Raw genomic sequence first — 20,853 nt, 5'->3', positions numbered from 1 at the left:
AGTCCTCTCCTGTTCTGACCATTCAAGCAGCAAAGTCTCTGTTGGCGCCATTTTGTTGGTCACCCTGGGGCTGATGGAGAAGTCTTTCGCAAACTCGTTGAGCGTGTGCTTTGCGGGCCACATTTGTTAAGAGAACAGGACTCCTAGAAATGAGGCGCTCGGCCAGGCCCACCGTCATCTTCCTTTCTATCTCAGGGCGTGGAACAGAGAAGAACTTTTGAAGAAGGTAGAAAATAGGAGTGAGTTTCAGTGCTCGTGCATCACACGTTTTGATGCCTGTCTGGAAAGGACCAGAGCAGACCTCAGTACTGATTCTAGCTCTTTGCTCACTAATCTTAATGTTAACCAGAGAGCTCTATCAACATGATCTTAACTCTGTCCAGAGAATTTGCCAATGTATGTTCGTTCTCTTGAGGTCTGGCATTAGTCAGGCGTGTTGATGTTAGCCGCAATTTGGATTTCTCCATAGAACAGTCATATATGTTTTGCAGATCAAGTAAATCAAACTTTACGATGCACAGGGGAACCTTCGTTCCATATTCGCGACCTGAATGCCTGTGTGCCAGACACCGTGCGAGACGTGCTGGGTGTTACACATACATCTGTCTCCACAGCAGCACAACCAGAAGGATACGTACGGCTTGATCTCGTGTCTGATTCAAGTTTGTTCACCCAGATTGTAGTTTCCCACCCACCTTGCAGCTCCAGGGACTGAATTTCCAACCCTGCCCCACCTGCGGCTTGAGACGTGACCCATATAATGTCTTTTCGACCCTTCAGGCTCCCCGTCTTTTTAATCCTGCAACTGGGAAAACTCTTATTTGTAGTTCACTTTGACTCTTGAATGTGTCACTTCATGGCAAGAAACTTCCTTTGATTTCTACTGTTTACACATAGAACTCAGCCAGTGTTATTCTGCATCCCAAACGTACTGATTGAAACTGATTCTGGTTTTGCAAGCAGTGTTTCCGTTTTGCCTTTCCGAAGATGACCAAGCTTCCGATGCCTGGCTGTCCATTTTTGTGGATTTCCCTACCGATTCTTGAGCTCCCCTGGCAAGAGAGCAAGGCCTGAAGCTTTCCTATTGTCTGCTTTGCTTGCCTGCAAAAATAATCCCTAAAGCTGTGCGTTGGCTCCCCAAAGTTTTCTGTTATCTGCTGGTGCTTCCAACCGGTCCGTTCTACCTTTGCCTCTCCAAGGCAGACAGGAAGTGTCTAATTACGATTTTGTGGCCTGGGTTTTGTTGCATACCACAGATTGTCTATGTAATGTGTAGCGCACACCTCTCTTGGTGCTATTTCATTCCTGCTGTTAGTAAGAAAATGACAAAAAATATTCATGTATAGCCAATTGATTGTGACGTGCTTGTGGTCTGTGCTTGCTCAGAAACAAACAAACAGTTTTTTTTTTTTCCAAGTATAAATAAATGCTAAAGACGAACACCACTTTCTTGATCTTATTTCCTTGGTAAGGCCCAGCTGAGTAGGTGAAGGAATCAACCTTTGCCATTTGAGCCACTCTCCACGAGATGAGCTGTGCCCTGCAGTTTTTCTGGGGTTCTCCCTAATGCAGCTTGACTCTTTTAGATTGCCTCTCAGATACTAATTGCAAGCAGTCAGAGCTAAGTGTTTGGAAAGGCGAAGATGGACCAAGAGACCCACTGGCCAACAAGGTAGTGTAACGTTTTGATCCCATGTTGCTGGGGATGAGTGACCGCCTGCGCCCAGCACCGCGTTGCCGCGCCGGGAGGCTGGGTCCTGATTCTCCACCCCCCTTTCCGTCATCCTGCAGGACTGGTGGTTCTGGCTTTTTCTCCTCCCAAGAGATGGTAGAGATGCCTTCACTAACTCATTTAACCCGGTCATTGTGAAGGTTCTACCCTCTGTGGGCTGGCTCGCTGTGTGGGTTAGGGGGAAAGTCTTGTGCGTGCCTAACACGGGGGAGCGGAAACAGCCATAAGAGCGGTCCAAGTAAGGTAACAACAGACCAGGTAGCTGGTTGCTCATATGAAGGACAGGTTTCTTCCTACAGGAGTGGGGAGTCAGAAGGCTGCATCGGGGAGGGAACCTTGGAGAGTGGGTGGGTTGTGGGTGTGCAGGCCATGTGGGGCAGGCCTACAGGCAGGAGAGCAGACCTGGGAGGGAACCTCAGAGCTAGGGCCAGGTTTAACCGCTTGGATAGCCTTCTGCTAAAGTGGGAGACAAAAGATAATACACTTTTAGTATGGGATCCCTCTTCCTTTTACTAACATGTGTTGATTGAATACCTATTATGTGCCAGGCACTGTGCCGGGCACTAGGGAACCAGGATGACTGAGACCCCACCTCTGGTCACTGTGGGGCATGAAGGAGGAGCCTGTTCTAGCTGGTTCCATGGATCAGGGAGAACTTCAATGGATGAGCAGGTGATGACCAGGTGAACAGAGTCTGGGGTGGCCAAGGCGTGCCAGACAGAAGGAGCCGCAAGAGCAAAGGTGTGGAGGGGTCCAACACCAGGTGAGCTCAGGTCCTGGGGGAGCAGTTCACTCAGGGAGGGTCGAGGCAAGGGCTGGAAAGTGGCAGAGACCGTCATGGAAAGTGGTGCCATGTGAGTGGGCGGTTACTAACTGGGACCTCCATTCCATACACCCAGATTTCACCCCCTCCCCCGACCTTTGCATGCTCCCTGCCATCATGCTTTTTGCCCTTACCTACATATCGGGCGACAACCACAGGTCCTCTCTTGCTTTAGGCTAGGAGCTCTAGGCTGGGACTTTTATTCTACTTCTGGTCCCCAATTTCTGGGTTTTGGGGAGAAGCCATGGTGGGAATCAATCAAGGGTCGTATATATGAAAACCCACTATATATTTGTTTTCCAGATGAACAGAAAACATTCCACCCACCTGCCTGCTTTTGTATAAGGCAGAGAACACAAAATTCTGTTTAATAAATACAACATACATAAGGGCCTATTATTCAGCTCTTTTGTGATCAGTTAAAAATTGTTTTGGTCAAAACCAGGGACTGAGAGAAGTAAAAAGAAAGACAGGAGAAAAACAAAGAGGTAGAAGTAGAGACAGAGAGGCGAGAAGACCACAGAAAAACACACTGATGATAAGCTGAGAGAAAGTGAGATGTACTCAGAGTCAGAGCGGCGGCACGGACCCGGGAACGGAGCAGGCAGGAACGTGGAAAGAGAGCCTTGCTAGCTTGGTGTGACCAGCGCTCAGGCCTCACCCAGGGCCGCGGCCTCTCCATGCTCCCTGATGCTGCCCCAAGCCCAGGAGGCAAATCTATAGCTCATTACTTGTGTCGCCTCCCCAAACAGCTCACAAAATTAAAAGCAGACCTCTAGTTTTAAAATAGGTCATTATTGCTAAATTAGCTATAAGCATATTGTCATTCTTCCTTACAGTTTGTGTGTTCTTATCTGTTTGTTTGGGTTTTTTTCCCACTAGGGTTGAAATATTTATAACCTGCTTCTCCTAGATTTGGGAAGTGTTAAGTCCCACTTCACAAAGGCTATAAACCCCTTTAACGTGTCATCGTGGTTTCAAGGTCCTTTTACCGCTAAGATGTCTTAAAGCAGTTTACGTTTTCAAGACCACAGGTATAAAAGTTTCTTCCAGCAGGTAGCCTGTGGACCGTCTGCAGTTAAGGCGGGGCCCCATCCCAGCCCCCCCCCCCCCGCCCCCGAGCCCACTGACAGGAGAGGTGCGGTCTCAAAGGAATGGAACGAAACCTTTCTTAGACTCGCCTCTTACAGAGGCAGGCACATAGCCCAACCTCCTCCATCACCCTGCCACCTGCTGCACAGATGCTCCGAGGAGGAGAGGACCGAGGGTGAAATGACACACAGCGGACACTAAATACGGGTCATTTCAGGCCCTTCCCCTTCCTTTCTCAGTGCTTGGAAGGTCTGTGTTCACGATCTTTCTGATAGTTCGCTTTAGGTAATCTCAGACAATACTTGAGTTTGATTGGGGCAGACACTCTGAGAAGAAGGTTTTTGTTTTTTTGTTTTTTGTGGGTTTTTTTTTTTTTTGAGAAAAAGGCTTTTAAAGAATTCTAGCTATGGATTCACCTTGAGTCCACGGACCTAAGCAATATTTTAACAATTTACATTTATTGACTGCCCACAAAGCGTTTCTTTCTGTGCCATTCTATTGAGTTCTCCTCATGTGAAGCAGGTGTGTGCCCCAAGTATAAAAGACAGAGAAGGGAAGGTCAGAGAGAAGGGAAGCCTGCATTGAGCCTGGGTCTTCTGCTCCGCAGCCTGCACTGCTTCCCGCCCTCACCCGAGGGAGGCCGGGGCTGGCCTGAGGTGAGTCAGGCTTCAGACAAGCTGTACTCTTAACTAAAACTACACCCACACCTCACAGTGCCATCGTCTGGTCAGACCACTGCAGGCCCTCCAGCAGGCTTACCTAGGATCTTCTTTAAATCATGGGACCCAGATACAAATAGGGGGAATTAAGAATTTGATCCGGTCTCCCCACACAACTGGCTCAAACATCCCGACTGAATTGACCAACTGTCTCAGCCAAATATACAGGTTTTCTCCTTTGGGTACTAAATTAACTGCCTGGGTAACTAAAATGCATGGTTATTGAACACAGAATGATCCAACAAATTTTTCATTCATAAGAAATGTATTTGGTACTGGAGATACCAAGATAAAACTGGTGTCCATTTCCTGAGGCACTGGATCAGAGACCACCATTTTGTGCTTTTTACTTCAAACAGTAGAACTGAGCTGAACTCTCTGTCCCTTGTCCTCATATAAATGGTCCCCAACTGCTTGTTAACTTGACATTATCAACCCAGACATCTTATCCGGGGCCAAGGGAGCCTCAGATGCTGAGGTAAATAAATTCCTGCCACTGCTGCTGGTTTAAGCTGCCAGAGAGATCTTTAGAACATGCAAATCTGACCATGTCATCCCCTGCCTTCAACCATCCGTGGACTCCTTGTGGCCCACAGAAGCTTATCGTCCCCTCAGTGCACCATGCTGCTTCTCACCTCCATGCCTTTCCCCACGCCGCCCCACCTGCTCCGATTGCCCTTCTCCTGCTTCTCCACCTGGCTAACTCATCCTTCGAGACTCCGCTCAGGGGACAGCTCCAGGAAGCCTTTCCCGCACCTCCCAGGCTGGGTAAGATGCTCCCTGTGTGTGTCTTCATCACAGAACTCACCACATTATACTGTGCCACATGCTTGTGTGCGTGTCCCCCCACTAGACCGTGCTCCCCCAGGGGCGAGGACCGGCTCCTTCTGTTCACCTTTGTAGCCCTAGCTGCTGGCCCAATGCCTCCCTCAGAGAATGTCTTCTCAATTGTTTGTTGAATGAATAATGAGTGAGTGAACGAATGATGATATTCACCATCTGCCTCCATATTCACCACGGCGCCACCGCAAGGCTTTATTCTGCCTAATAATTGTCTCTGCTCACCTGAAAGGGGTGGTTTCAAGAGAGGTCACAGCACAGATCACAGAGCAGTCGATGGCTGGTTTTACAATGGCCAGCCCGCCCCTGTTCTTTACGTAGCCACTTTTCTCTAAGCAGACCTGACTTCGAAAAATCATAGGCTCTTGGTTACAGGGTAATCTTAAGAGGCCAGCTAATCCCGCCCCCTGCCCAATGCAGATCGCCTAACTTCATGATGGCAGAGAGGCGTCCCCATGGGGAGGTCTCTTCAGGAGGAAGGACGGAATTAGAGCCGACGGGCCTGGTTTTCAGCCCAAGACCTCCTCTTTACTAGCTGTGTGACCGTGGCTGAGTCTCTTCGTCTCTTTAAGCCCCAAAGAGACGACAGTAATACGGGTACCCGTCCCTCCCCAAATCTGTTTGGTTCCCAGATGCAGAAAGTAGGAGTTTGGTCAGCAAGGGACACAGTATTATTGGAATCTTTTGATTCCAGCGTTTAGGACAGCAGGTGGTAAGAGTTCTCATAGCTGGTGATACCTGCTTCTGATCTGCAGGACTGTCTGTTATGAGGACCCAATGAGGGCGCATGTGAAAGCCCACTGTCAACTGCGAAGTTGGCAATAGTTCATTTCATGGATGGTTTGGTCAACAGTCAATTTCACGGATGGTTTTCTTGACCCCCGCTGACCACCCTGGGTCCCAACGGTGTGGTGGCTGGAGCCACATGTGGTAAAACCACTCCCTCTGTCACACAACAGCCTGAGATAGAGTCCACCTAGTGCTGGGTCTTGCTGCCCTCCCTCCCCCAGCGCGTCCCCGGCCCCTCCTCTTTGGGCACACCCTGTAATCACCGGGTTCGGATTCCATTTCCGCAATTACACATTCGTTCTAATTGAGCCCCTCTGGACACATGAAACCAGTTTTGATTAATGGCTCAAGATCCCATCCTTTGCTTTAGATGGAGTGGGAAGAAAGGACAGAAATTGATTTGCAAGGTCCCGGGAGCACAGAGCTAGACCAGAACTGAGCCTGTGTTGTCTGGTTGCCTTAGTTCAGCACTTTCCATTTTAAGAAGGGTCATTAGCAGGATGATCAGCTTCTTGGCAGCCCATTGAGACGGTCCGTGCCGTCTTTACCTTTGCCTTCTTGGCGTTAAAACAACCAAGGATGCGTTTTGAAATTCTTATTATACAATGGGGAGTCTATTTAGGTTTTTTTTCTTAGCAGGTTGTATCTAGAAAAGCTATTTTAACAGCAAAAAGGGAAACAGCAACAACACAGGGCAAAACACCTAGTCATCGAGCGCCCCGGGCGACCATCTCCCTGTGCTTCACAAGAACGCACCTGCTGCAGGGAGCCTGGAGTCGTTGGCAGGGAGTCTGAACCGGGAATCTGAACCGGGAATCTGGCCCTGGTCTGTGGTTCTGTGCTGGTAGAATGCAGAGTTGGCACAGCCTCGGGGAAGGGGAAGGACGTTGATCCGGCCCTCACGCCCTCGTCCTCACTGAATCCTCACATAAGGCTAGAGAGTTTGGAGGTCTTTACAGATAAAGAAATCAAGACTTAGTGATTAAACGGCAAAGTCACACAGCTTGTAAGGGGTGGGCCAGGATTCAAAGCCAAGTTTGGGTTACTTAAAACCCACTCTTTGTCCAGATGTGGGGCCGTCTCTCGGATTTTGGTTGTGAAGATGTGCCTCCTCCTAAAATAACGGCCTCTTTGTCTTGTCCTTTCCCTGCTCCAGATCCTTCAAGGACCCTAGGTACTCTCATCCTCTATGGGACACGAGTCATATGAAGGTCCCAGATGCTGTTTGATCCGCACTGTTGCTTCCCCCCTTACCTTCCGCCCGGCAGCCCCCCGCCCGCACCCAGAATGAAGCCTTGTGGTGGCAGTATTTTTCCTAGCTGTTCCCCCTGTGCTGACTGACGGGCCACATCCGGGTGGACTCTGGGGGGCTCTAGGCTGGTAGACTGATGGGCAGCTGTGCAGGGCTTACAGGTATGGGCGTAGATGGGCGCTCTCAGACCAGGATGCTCTCCGACTGTCTGGGACTATCTTCTTTGCAGGGTCTGCCGAACACCAGGTGGTAAGCCTGGGAGAGTCGTCGTGTAGTGGATGCAGGAAGGGCCAAGGTGAAGGGGGACTGGTTGCTGGGGGCCTGGCCCCCAGAGAGGCAAGTCTCTCAGGAGATGCAATCGGGAGCTTAGAGCTGGGGACCTGCAGAGGTCAGCAGCTCCAGCCTCCTGCACCATGGTGGCAGAACAGGTCAGGGTCATCTCAAGCCAGAGCTCTGTGGAGGAATTTGGAATCTCTCTAGCTGAAGTCCCATCCCTCAAGGATATTGTTGTAGAGAGGAAAGAGCTTGACTGAAGTCTGTGCTCCTTGGTTAAAGTCTTGACATCGCCACAAATTCACTCTGTGACCTTGCGCAACTCACTTCCCCTTTCTGAGCCTTATTTCCACCCACAGCTGGAACATGGGGGGTGCGGGTGACACCCCGGCCCACCTCCCCCCTGCCTGGCCCACAGGGCTGCTGTGAGAATACAATGTGCCACATTGTATGTCAAGCCCTGCTAGAAAACCATCAAGAAAAGGACAAAAAGGTGCGAACACAGTTAAAAATAGGACAGGATTTGTGTGTCAGGTAACCGTGGCTGCTAGAATTTGATCTTGTGTGAGTTACATTTACAACTTCTCACTCCTACCCTGTGCCCACCCCATGCCAGAGTCTATGCTTCTCCACTCAATTCAGTGACTCGGCACATAGTAGGCATTTATTAAATGTTCATGGAAGGAAGGAGGGAAGAAAAGGAGAGGGGAGGAGAGAGGGAGGGAGGGAGGGAGAGGTGAAGCGGACCGCCTCCCCCCCCCATCCCCCAGTCTGGAGAGAGAGCTACAGAGCAGTTGGGCTGCTGTGAGCAGGGAGGGCTCTGTGCGAACACCGGAGAAGGAGGACTGGCCCCTGGAGGTGGAGGGCTTCCCTGAGGAGGTGGCTCTGGAACTGAATCTCTGCTTGCTGAGGAGGCGAGGGGCTCAGCTGGGGAGGGGTGCCGGGCAGCAGCGCTGACGTGGCTGAGAGGAAGCTGACGCAGCCCAGAGCTCTGGGGACGGAGCTACGGACCCCAGGGCAGAGGCGCTGTGTCCTGCTTGGAGGCCACACCTGCAATATCACTGTCAGCTCCGGGGGTCATGCTTTCCAAGGGATGAGGAGCCCACCTAGATGTGGAAACCAAACATCTGAGCAGTTGTCAGGTGTCTACTGCCCAGAGACCCCAGAAAGAAGGACATAGCTGCTTCTCCCTCCAGATAGCCGAGAGGCCGTCCGGGAGCAGGCAGCATGGCCTCCTCGGAAGGGGACCCGGCCCGGGGCAGGAACGGGAGGGAGTGGAGCCCACAGAAGCAGGGTTCTGCTCGGGGTCTAAATACTAGGCCCCCAAGGGGTGGGCAGTAGAGGGGCCAGATGGCAGGGAGACGGGCAGTTGAGGACTCGGGTCTGTCCTTCCAGCCCTGGACACCTTTGATTTGGCTCGTGAGGAGTTGCGCTTTCATAGAGCAGCAAGGGAGGACTTCCCCAGCGAAGGGACCTTTGGGCCTCTCTGGTTGGAAAGCCACAGGCCGGTGAAGGCTTCGGGCCGGGGCGGGTGGGGTGCTGGCTTTACGGTGTGCACCGTGTGCTTACGGGTCTGTCCCTGGCTCCGCAGAGGGGGGCTCCTTATGGGCCCCGGTATCATTCACTCTTGTGCCCCCAGCACAGGGCCGAGCCCAGAGTGGGGTGCCTCAGCCAACTTTGTCCAGTGAATGGATAAAAGAGAAAAAAATAGAATAAAGGGAAAAAGCTACACACCAGCGATTTGTTACACAAATCTCTGCAGGTGCTACTATGAGTCCGACCCCAGATACTGGTGATGCGAAGATGAACAAAACAGCCCATGGGCCACAGCAGGAGAGGCAGGTCACCACCGAACACCATGGTCCTTGCTAAAACAGAGGCTACCTGGAGTCTGTCGGGGAGAGAGGCAGGAGCGGGAGCTCTTGTTTTGAGAATGCCTTGTCTCCTGCAGATTCTTCGTAAGAATAATGAGCCTTTCAGAGATGGTTTCTTGGTACTCCCCCTCTAGTGGCTGCATTTCCTATACAAGCTTCCTTGGAAGCTTTGTTTATGTCCGGGAAAAGCTCCTGCATGAGGCCCATGCGGGCAGACAGGAGGAGAGCAAAGCCATCAAATTGCCCCATCCACTGTCTCCCCAACCTTCTGCCAGAGCCCCTGAGGTGCAGTCGGCCTGGGCCCCGGCTCAGCCCCTCCTGTGCGTCTTTCCTTCCAGTGAGTTTGCTCCATCCCCTCCCACCCCATCCACTACAATGTTGAGAGGCCTCTGTTTTAGTCCCGGATCTGCTATCCATTGGCTGTGTGGCTATGGGAGAGTCACTTGCCCACTTTGGGCCACTTTCTATCTGCAGAGTAACACAGTTGGACTAGATCACTCAGTCCCTCTTTGGAACTAACATCTACTAAACGTCACCCATATTCCAGGGATGATGCCGCGCGTGTTCACATATACTAATCCTCCCTAAAAGGCGAGCACTGTAATCCCCATTGTATAGATTATGGATGCTGAGATATAGAGACTGGAATGCCCATGATGAGATCCCATGGGCTAGAAAGGTCTGCATTCAAACCCAGCTCTTGTGGCCCCTAGCCCGGCCCGTGCACTTTCTTTCCCCCAGCAGGCTGCTCTTTACATTCCAAGAAATGATCTATGTTAAAGCACCTGGCCCCAAGCCTGACACATGGTTCCTGCTCAGGAAATGGGAGTTTCTTTCTTCCCCAGGGCTTTTCCAAGCTGTGGAGGCAGGGGGTTCATGGACAGGGCCCTCCTACATGAGCACTGCCCCAGCTCTGGGCTGCTTTGATGGTGCATCAGGAGACAGTCCAGGGAGGAAAAAAAAGGAAAACAACTACATGGGTGGATGATGGAATTAGAATTGTGTGCAAGAGCAGGAACCAGCAGGAGGGAGGGAGGCCCTTTTTCCAGATAATCTTGGGCAGGGCTCCATGATCCTGCTTCCAGACTCTGATAAAGCATAGATCCAGAGCCAGTGCATGTGTATCCAGGAGGCATTGCCTGTCTCCATGATAACAGGACGAAGGGCAGAAAATTAAGTTCCTAAGACTTAGGATGTCTCATGTAACCTTGGAACATTAAATTTTGCAAACAGGACAGAGCCTGGCACAGAAAGGCTCTCATCTGTTCATTCGACAAGTATTTAGTTGGGTCCTTTCCTTTGTTTTAGGTACAGACGATACAGTGATATGCAAAGGCAGCCTGGTCCTGCCCTCTGAATGCTTCAATCCAGTAGGGGAAACATTAATCCAGAAGAATGCGAGTCCTGAGCTGTGTTAAGGGGTGGTGGAGGGCCAAGGACTAGGAGAGCCTGCAGCAGGCGACCTGGGTGGGATCAGGGAAGGCTTCCCTGGGAAAGTGCTCCAGTGAGCTGAGAGATGGGAGATGAGTACACATTAACCAGGGCAAGAGGGAGCAAGAGAATGTTCCGGGAGGAGACAACAGCACATGCAAAGCCAGAAATGGAAAGGAGCAGGGCATACTGAGGAACAGAGCAAAGTCCTGGGAGGCTGGAGGGGACATAGAGCCGGGAAGGCAGTGGGAGCAGGCTTGTCAGCTAGGTGGGGCCATGTGACAGGCTTTACTCTTTATGCTGAATGTAAGAAGCCATTTTGGAAAGGTCATTCTGATTTCTGTTTGAAGAATGGATTGGAGGAGGAGATAAGGCTACCAGTTAGGGGGCTGTGACAATGGTCCACAGAGATGGTGGCACAGGGTGGGCAGGGAGGGAGGGAAGGTCGTGGGAATACTGAAGAGAGAAACGTTAGGAGCTGGGACAGGTGGTTCCTGATGGATTGGGTGAAGGTTTTAAGGAAGAGGGAGACATCAGGAATGACTCTGGGGTTCTAGCTGGGGCCATGGGATAGATGATGATAAAGCAGGTCTCAGCAACAATAATTTGTAAATCTTTCCATTTGATCTTCTTTGTTGCTGGCACTGTGCTGGGCCCTGGGGCTGCAGGCCGGGAGGATGAACTCACGGTAGAAGGGGAGCTGGGGGAAGGGGGGAGACTGACATTAATGGGGGCACGTGTGAACGTGGGAGAGACTGTAAAGTGGTACAGCGAGGGAAAGCTCATTCGGGGAGATGTCACCAGGACCTTGTGAGGAGATGGGGTCTGAGCAAGCGGATCCGCCAAGGACAGACAGGGCGAAGCGGGTGAAAGGGTGCAGTGCAGGCAGCAGGAACAAAGCAACAAAGCACTGGGGGTGCACAAAGCAGCACGGGCTGGCCAGACAGCAGTGCACGGAGGGTGAGTGTGCAGCGCTCGCCGCCCCTCTCCCTGCCTTCGTCCGGGGCTGCCGTGAGGGCCCATGGGCTGCAGTAAGGAGTATGTGAGCATCTGTGAGAAGCCGTCACTGAACTTAATGGGAATGGACTTCACCGTGTGATGCACTCTACAGATGTCAAGAATTGTGATTTCACATCCCTGCCCAACAGGATCATCTGATCCTCTGTTGTTACGGTTCCTGAATTTTGTATTGTTCTCCCCATTTTATAACAGGTCTATCGTAGTTGAGTAATTGCCCACGATCTTGCAGGCGATACGCAGCACAGAAGCCAACATGAACTCAACGGGTTATTCCAGTTTATGAGAGGGTACACAGGCTGGGAGGGAGAGGCTCCTGTGGCATGTGCTGTCCGGAGAAGATCTGCAGCTGGCTCGGGGCTGCAGATGTGGTTGTGCAGGTTAGGCCATGCTCAAGGACAGCTGGCCCGTGGGCTGAGCGGGGCTGAAGTCAGCCCATCTCCACTTGCCAACCGGCTTCCACCCGGAGGGCTCGGCTTTGTCTGACTCACACAGAAGGCACTGTGCGTCTGGCTTCTGCCAGCCTTACTGGGAACAGTGGGGCGTTTTTACAGATGGGGACACTGGCAGGGCACCGTGGAACGAAGTGATGGCCAGTCAGGGTCACCGTGAGTTTTATGTTGCCCTCAAGGGTGCTTCTGTTCATAGGAATACCAGCTGAGGCTGTTTTGGTTTTATTGTTTTTTAATTTTTTTTTTTAAAGATTTTATTTTAAGTAATCTCTACACCCAGTGTGGGGCTCGAACTCACAACCCTGAGATCAAGAGTCGCACACTCCACTGACTGAGGTAGCAAGGCGCCCCAAAGCTGCTTTGGTTTTAAAAATGAATGCTTAGGGCGCCTGGATGACTCAGTCGTTAAGCGTCTGCCTTCGGCTGAGGTCATGATCCCAGGGTCCTGGGATCGAGCCCCACATCGGGCTCCCTGCTCAGCGGGAAGCCTGCTTCTCCCTCTCCCACTCCCCCTGCTTGTGTCCCTGCTCTCGCTGTGTCTCTCTGTCAAATAAATAAATAAAATCTTTAAAAATAAATAAATAAATAAATAAATAAAAATAAAAATGAATGCTTAATTTATAAAAGTAACACCTTAAAAATCTAGTAAAGTTCAACAATCTCTTGTAAGGAGGATTTTATAACCTAATTAATTCAGTTCGCCTAAATAATTTAAATTAAATTATAAGTAATTTAAAATAAACTAAGCTTAAGATATAATTATTGGGTTATCATAAAAGTTCCATCGTTGTTTTCAAAATTTATAAAATTGTCCTATATCTTTCAACTTAAATCGCAAATCTAAATTAATTATTCCATTACACATTTTATATTGGAATCACAAAGCTCATCTGTTAGATATCCTAATACGCCAAATTATTTTAAACATCACAAATATTTTCAAAATAAATCTACACAGACATTTCCTTAACTTAATACCAAAAAAGGGTAATATTGTAGACTTGATTTTATCATTTCCAATCTTCATTCTAAACCTTCCCATGAGTAAGGAAGGACACTTACTAAGGAAACAGGTTCACTAGCGAAAGCGATCTAGGGTTGTTCATCCAAGCAAATTTGGGGTTAGTTAGCTGACAGGTGGTTGAGAGGCTCATTCAACGGAAATATAGGGCAAGGCATGGGAGCTAAGGCCTCAGACATACAGGGAAGTGCACTTTACCCACGCTGTGGGGCTCTCCCGTTTCATCTCCATGCCAGCCAGGGACGCCGAGTCCATGTCCTGCCAGTGAGGGAGGTCTTGCAGGGCAAGCCCCTAAGATCAAGTTAAGCTCTGCCCCCTTTTGTGTTTCCTACCTCAGCTCTGTCACCCCTTCAGGATGTTCACTACCTGATAGGATTCATCTATTCGAATTCCTGCTTGATTCTATTCTGAACCGGGCAGTTTTTATTTCCTCTTCGGCCAGCCACCAAGTATTAGACATTTTAATGCCATCCTTGGATTCTGCGTACTTCTTGAGGCCTTGCCTGGCTCTGCCAACACTAAGGTCCCACTGATGGCAGCCAGCTGTGTCCATCTGGCTCTGTGTCATGCTGAGCCAGGGAGGCAACCTGGCCCCTGTCTGTCCACTGTGATGCTCAGAGCCATGCAGAGGGACTGACAGAGAGGACCGAGGACACATTGCCTATGCCAATGTGTCCTCTGCTGAGAGATGCAGGTCCCCAGGTAGCTCAAGATGCTAAATACAGTAAGAAGCTTCTGGATCGGGATGACATGTCAGAATAAAAATAGTCCAAATATGTGTAACTTTACTTCTAAGTCAATAGAAAAATAATGGTAATATTGCATAGTAATATCCTGGGACAAGGTGCTAATGATCTCTAATCATACATTCCTGAGTAAATATCATTATATCCAATGAAATAGATGACAAACTTGAGGCCCAGAGAGAGGAAATCATAGGGAGCTATGAAAGTGTGAGCAAGGAGGGGTCTTATTGGACCAACTTTAATAAGCAGGTAAGAAAGACAGTCCTAAAAGCTAATAGGAACTGGGTTTTTTTTTTGTTTTGTTAAAGATTTTATTTATTTGACAGAGAGAGAGAGAGGCAGCGAGAGAGGGAACACAAGCAGGGGGAGTGGGAGAGGGAGAAGCAGGCTTCCCGTGGAGCAGGGAGCCCGATGCGGGGCTCGATCCCAGGACACTGGGATCATAACCTGAGCCAAAGGCAGACGCTTAATGACTGAGCCACCCAGGTGCCCAGCTAATAGGAACTGTTAAAATGCCAAAGTGGTTTTAAGCATAAAGACTTGATTGGCCACAAAGTATAAAAGAGTAATAACAACTACGGTGTACTGAGCAGCGACTGTGTGCCGGGCACTACAGGGGACAGAGCACAGGCCCCAGGAGTGGAAAGACCCAGACTCTAGAGTCCATGCAGGTCCCTCACTTTCCACATCACTTGCTATCTCGGGACCTCAGTTTCTTCATCTGACAAGTAAGGGTAATAACATCCAAGCAGCTTCATGGGGTTGCTGGGTTGCTGAAATGAGCTCTGAGAAGTGATTTGGAAGGTGGAATGTGCTGGAAGTGTGCGAGGGTCTCAGACACCGGCTGAGTGGCTGCTCTTGGGTAGCAAATTTCAGCCTGGCCTGCAAGGAACGAGTGTGCATTCTAAACTAGCCTGGCGGGCTCTGAGTGTGGCAAGGTTTGCCCTTGGTGTCAGCGATGTCGCCTGCTCTCCACCATGTGGACGGGCCAAGGGGTGAGGCGGGGGTCCTCAGTGAATCCTGGTGAGAGGCTTGGGCTCGGCTGCAGGGAAATCAACCCCAGGGCCTTGGAGTGAGGGCAAAGGCCCAGCGACAGTAGGGGGAGCCAGAAGCGGGGACAGAGTGAGGGGAGCAGAGTCTCTTCACTGCCAGAATGGGGAGCCCCAGCCAGTCACCTGCCCAAGATGGGGGCAATGGCAGTGGCACGGGCAACAATGTGGCGCATTGTAGACAGAGAATTTAAATGCAGTGATAAAACCAATGGAAAGCCAGTCTGCTTTTTATTGTCACCTTGTGTAGGTGATTCTAAACAATGTTCATGATAAAACACTTTTCCCCTTGCAGGAACAGCGGTCGGAGGGACATTCCCCTGCCCTCTTTCTTGTCCCTCTCCACAGTCAGCCCTTAACAAGGGACGTGGGGAGGGGAAGGAGCCTTGGAAGGCCCGAGAAGGGGGCCAGGGCGCAGGCGTGGGGGGCCATCTGAGCAGACAGCTGGGACAGGCTTGCAGAAGGGTCCCAGCTACCACAGAGGCCGGAGGAGCAGCCTGGGTGGAGTGTGGGGTGGACAGGCTGCTGTGATACCCACAGGAAGACTCTGAGTCCTGCGCCGGTACCACCTTGTCACCCGGGTTCCACCCTCTGTGCCACGCGCAGGTTATAATCAATTGGCAAGCACATTGAATGACTGATTCCTGAGCCCGCCCCTCACCCCAGCCCACATTCTGCACTAAGAACATGGAAATCAGATTCTCCTCTCAGCTCTCCAGCCAGAGCTGCCCTGCCCAGGCTCCACTAGGCCAAGACTTATCAGGCAATCTGTGCTCTGCCCACTCCTTGGCCTGAGCTCGGGCCCTCACACTGACTACCTCTCTCTCCTCTGCAGGAGCCAGGTTGAACTCGCCAGTGATTCACGTAAGAATCGAGGTCCTATAGCCACAGAACCAGACAAGGATCAAAGTCCCGTGGGCCCAGGGCCTCCGAAAGATCAAGGTCCTGTGATCCAAGAGCATCCAAAGGATCAAGGCCCCATGGCCCCAGAGCCTCTGAAGGGTCAAGCTCCTGAGGTCTCAGGGCCTCTGAAGGACCCAGGTCCCATGGTCCCCACACCAGTTAAGGATCAAGATCACGTGGCCCCTGAGCCTTTAAAGAATGAAGGTTCTGTGATCTCCGCACCAGTAAAGGACCAAGGTTCCTTGGTCCCCATGCCTCCAAAGAATCAAAGTCCTATGGTTCCAGCAACAGCTAAGGATCAAGGTTCCATGGTACCAGAGCCTCCGAAGGAGCAAGGTCCCATGGTCCTGGCACCTGTCAAGGATCAAAGCCCCGTGGTCCCTGAGCCTGTGGATCAAGGTCCCATGGTCCTGGCACCTGCCAAGGATCAAAGCCCTATGGTCCCTGAGCCTGTGGACAAAGGTGCCATGGTCCTGGCACCTGTCCAGGATCAAAGCCCTGTGGTCCCTGAGCCTGTGGACAAAGGTGCCATGGTCCTGGCACCTGTCCAGGATCAAAGCCCCGTGGTCCCTGAGCCTGTGGACAAAGGTCCCATGGTCCCGGCACTTGTCAAGGATCAAAGCCCCGTGGTCCCTGAGCCTGTGGACAAAGGTCCCATGGTCCCGGCACCTGTCAAGGATCAAAGCCCCGTGGTCCCTGAGCCTGTGGACAAAGGTCCCATGGTCCTGGCACCTGTCAAGGATCAAGGTCCTATGGTTTCAGAGCTTCTGAAGGATCACAGTGCTGCAGTCATAGCACCTGTAAAGAAGGAAGGTCCTGTGCTCTCTGAGCCTGTAAAGAATCAAGGTTTAGCAGTTCTGGAGCCAGTCAAGGATCAAGGTGAAGCGGTCCCAGAGCTTCCGAAAGATCACTATTCGGTGGTTGCAGCACATGTAAAGAATCAAGGTCCTGTGGTCCCAGCAGTAGTCAAGGATCAAGGCCCCGTGGTCCCAGAGCCTCCAAAGAATCAAGATCCTGTGGTCCCTGAGCCTGTGAAGAATCAAGTTCCTATAATTCCAGTGCCTCTGAAAGATCAAGACCTTCTGGTGTCACCACCAGCAAAAGACCAAGGTCCTGTGGTCCCCGAGCCTCTGAAGACTCAAGGTCCCAGGGGCCCCCAGCTTCCCACTGTCTCGCCTCTACCCCCAGTCATGATCCCAACTGTCCCCCATGCGGAATATACTGAGAGTTCCCCTTGACACTCACCCCTTGACATGCCAAGGAAGGAGCTGACCATGGAAGTTCTCCCTCCCAGGGGCGGCGAAGACACATATTTAATCTGCATGAAACACATACTGTATAGTCTTGCTGGAATCTAATAAAACTGGTCCCTCTGGCTCAGCAGTGTTTCTCTCTGGTCCTACTTGAGTGTGTATGTGTGTGTGTGTGTGTGTGTGTGTGTGTGTGTGCGCGCGTGCACTCCCGTACACCGTGCACATTTAAAATTGGGCACGCAGGACTCCGCATTCATCCATCTGGGCCAGACAAGTCTGAGAAATCCCCAGCTCCTGTGAGCAGACAGCATAAGATGGGAGGGGGTGGGAGAGGCTAGGAGATTGGGGACGGGACCCCGTAATGAGGATGTGGGGCAGGACGAACCTGTGTTTCTCCTTCACTCTCACACTCTCACAGCACTTCACTTCTGACACCACACATGGAACAATTATCCGACACCAGCTGGCGGTCCTATCATTCAACTCACTTCTGACACTATCTACCCAGAGATAGTGCCAGGCCCCACAGGTGTTTAGGGCTCAGTTGCACAATACTAGCCCCACGCCCACATTTCAGATGCCAATGGCAAGTCCCAGGTTGTTACTTATACTTCCGACTGTGGGCTATAAACTGGGATTTCCACAACCCCCTACCTGGGTTCAGTAATTTACTAGAATGTCTCATAGAACTCAGGGTAACACTTACTTAGGTTTACTGGTTTATGATTAAAGGATAAAGAATACCGATGAACATCCAGATGGAAGAGATGTGTGGGGTATGGCATGGGGGAAGGAGCATGAAGCTTCTATGCCCTCACCAGGCATGCCACCCTCTCAGTACCTCCAGCAACCCAGAAGCTCTTCAAACCCTGTACTTCGGGGGGTTTTATGGAGGCTTCATCATGTAGGCATGATCCATTATTAACTCAATATCCAGCCCCTCTCCCCTTCCCAGAGGATAGGGGTGGGGCTGAAAGTTTCATGGTTTCGTCTTTCTAGTGTCCAGCATCCAACCTGAAGCTATCCAGGAGACTACCAAGGGTTGCCTCATTACAACAAAAGACAGTCTTTTCACCTAGGAAGTTCCAAGAGTTTTAGGAGCTCTGTGCCAGGAACCAGGGACAGAGACCGATATTTTCTATCATTTCACAGGTCAGGTCCCATGAAAGCCGAGGAACAGATACCAGACCGCAGCAGACTGAGCCCTGTATTGGTCAGAGTAGAAGCCCAAAGAGGAAAGAGGAACAGGGAGCCAGCTGGCACAGGGTGATTCTGGGTGACAGTTGTTAGCCAAGGGCTCAGACCTTATCTAGAGGTCATGCTCCTTTTTTTATTGTTGTTTTTTTTTTAAGATTTTATTTCTTTATTTGAGAGAGAGAGAGCACGAGCAGGGGCAGAGGGAGAGGGAGAAGCAGACTCCCCACTGAGCGGGAAGCCCAAAGTGGGGCTCGATTCCAGGACCCCGGGATCATGACCTGAGCCAAAGGCAGACACTTAACCGACTGAGCCACCCAGGCGCCCCCAGAGGTCATGCTTCTTGAGAAAACCAGGCCTCTGATCAGAGAGTCCAGGACACTCGTGAAGGTAGAACCTAACATCTGCTAATCCCTATTCAATATCCAGGACAGCCCAGCCAAGGCTTCTAAAACAATCCTGAGGTTCCTCATTCATTTATACCCACAACAGACTTTTCCTTAGCACCCACTTTGTCTCACTCAGTGTTGGGCATTGAAGTCACAGTGGGAAAGACGTCTCAGTCTCATGAGAATAAAAGGTGGTGTGGGATGAGGCCCGAGGACACAACTAGAGGCGTGGTTTTGAGAGGATAGTGAAGAGAGAATACTTGGTGGGGGCAGCCAGGAAGGCTTCTCAGAGAAAGTGGCCATGGAGTACAGACAGCCTGGGGTATCATGGGGTGTGGGTACAAGGGCTGGGGTAAGCCCTTTCCGGGAGTCCTTGAATGAAAGAAACCAGATACGCATGACAGCTGACCAAGGGGTGTGGCAAAAAACTGGGACCAGGCAGAAGTGACCAGTTCTCAGAATCTGAGGACCTGAGAGAAGGAGGCAGGCTGGGGAAGAACACCGGGGTACCACCAGGACCAAAGCTCCACTTGGTCAGAGATGGGTCCTCTGAAGACACCACTGTATGGGCCACCATAAACTCAGAGTCCTCAGGGGCCTGGGGGCGTCGGGGGAGCTCCACCTGTTGCCCCCACCAAAGCCAACTCCCAAGGAGCACTCCAACCCCCTTAGGGCCTTTAAGACCCATTACGGACACTAAACCCTTTTAAAGGTCTCTTTTTAAAGTAGCTCAGCTGGGTTGTTAACAGAGAAACCATCACAGGAAGTACTGATGACTTCCAAATAGTCAATTTTTTGAGCAACTGGCCCCAGGCCGGCCTCCTCGGCCCTCTCCCAACAGCACCAGGGTTTTCTGCTCCCAGAAACCTCTGTACACACACACACACACACACACACACAGGATTCTTCCTGGCCCAACACAGAGCTTGCTGCCATACAAGTTCTCAGAGTCGGGGCCCTCCCTGCAGACCAGAAAGGCCACACTGAGGTGAAAGAAGTGTTGTGCATGGAAACCTTCCTCCTTTCCGTCCGCCCTCTGATCCACACACCCAGTCCCATAACTCACACACCCCCACGGGCCAGGCCAATGACGGGGCCCCCTCAGAGACACGGAACATCCAGGGGCAGACGTCCAGGACGCCACAGGCTACCAGGGCTCCAGTTCTGAAGGAAGAATGAGCCCCACTTGGGGGAGGTTAAGCTCTCCCAGTGACAGGGTCACAACGGAAGAGAAGCGGGCCCAGTCCAAAGCTCTGGAGGCTTTTAAGAGGTAGGATGAGAAATGTACAAAGGAAGCTGGGAAGGCTGGCCCAAAGCTGTAAGAAGAAACCAGGGGCCTTTGCTGCCAGGCCTGTGATGCCCCGAGTCCAGGGCTGAGAGAGAGTGCACATGAGGACCCGGCCGTGGCCGCTGCTGGGTTTAGCAGCTTCAGCTGGGGAGCAGGCCGACCCCTGGGCTCCAGCCCAGCACCAACCACCTCAATTTCCTCACTTGTAAAGCCCTCCCTGACGACTGAAATCCCCTGGCCCAGGGCTGAGCTGCCGGCCTAGGCCCCACCGGCCAGCTCTCCACTGCATGGGAAGAGGGCCCAGGGAAGGAGGTGAGGGCCAAGGTCTCCCGGCCAGGGCTGGGGCCTGAAAAGGCAGGAAATGAACTGGACTCTGGCCCTCCTCAGAAGCAGACTTCATTCCCAGCCTGGTCCTTCCCAGCTGCAGCCATTTCCCGGCCTCTCCCCAGCACCTGGCACCTCCATCGGTCCTTCCCCTCCCGCCGCCGCACTGCGCACCGCGAATCCAGAGGAGGGACCCTGCTGCCCGCCACTCTGCGGGCACCGACACCGTGCATCCCCGAAGGGTCTGGGGCGCCCGCTGAGGAGGCCAGGAGGGGTGGGGCGGGTTGGGGGGCTCTCTGCAAGGGAGGCTCCCGTTCCAGCCCAGGGCCAAACCCAGGTCGGCCTGCATCGGAGCCCGGATCTGAGACTTGGGTCCGAAGAGGCCCAGACTA

The 20,853-nt window shown here is 51.7% G+C and overlaps 1 protein-coding gene across 3 annotated transcripts in view; it reads left to right on the top strand.

Annotated features, from left to right (window-relative positions):
• Positions 1–17,251, top strand: part of MAP6 (microtubule associated protein 6) — a 70,643-nt gene extending 53,392 nt beyond the window's left edge. The window contains exons 4-6 of one of the 3 annotated variants that reach the window (XM_028116056.1): positions 15,946–16,052; positions 16,086–16,465; positions 16,652–17,251. In XM_028116056.1, coding sequence (XP_027971857.1) covers positions 15,946–16,052; positions 16,086–16,465; positions 16,652–17,251 — 1,087 coding nt within the window. Of the gene's footprint in view, positions 1–15,945; positions 16,466–16,588 lie in introns of all 3 variants that reach the window. The other 2 variants (XM_088017822.1, XM_028116057.2) reach the window with 2 other exon arrangements.
• The last annotated feature ends 3,602 nt before the right edge of the window (positions 17,252–20,853 follow it).

Source organism: Eumetopias jubatus, unplaced genomic scaffold (assembly GCF_037043125.1).
Source record: "Eumetopias jubatus isolate StellerSeaLion01/CBP00866 unplaced genomic scaffold, mEumJub1_p1.0 scaffold_13, whole genome shotgun sequence".
Lineage (NCBI taxonomy): Eukaryota > Metazoa > Chordata > Mammalia > Carnivora > Otariidae > Eumetopias > Eumetopias jubatus.
Note: the sequence above shows the minus strand (reverse complement) of the source record. Positions and strands in the feature narration are given on the sequence as shown.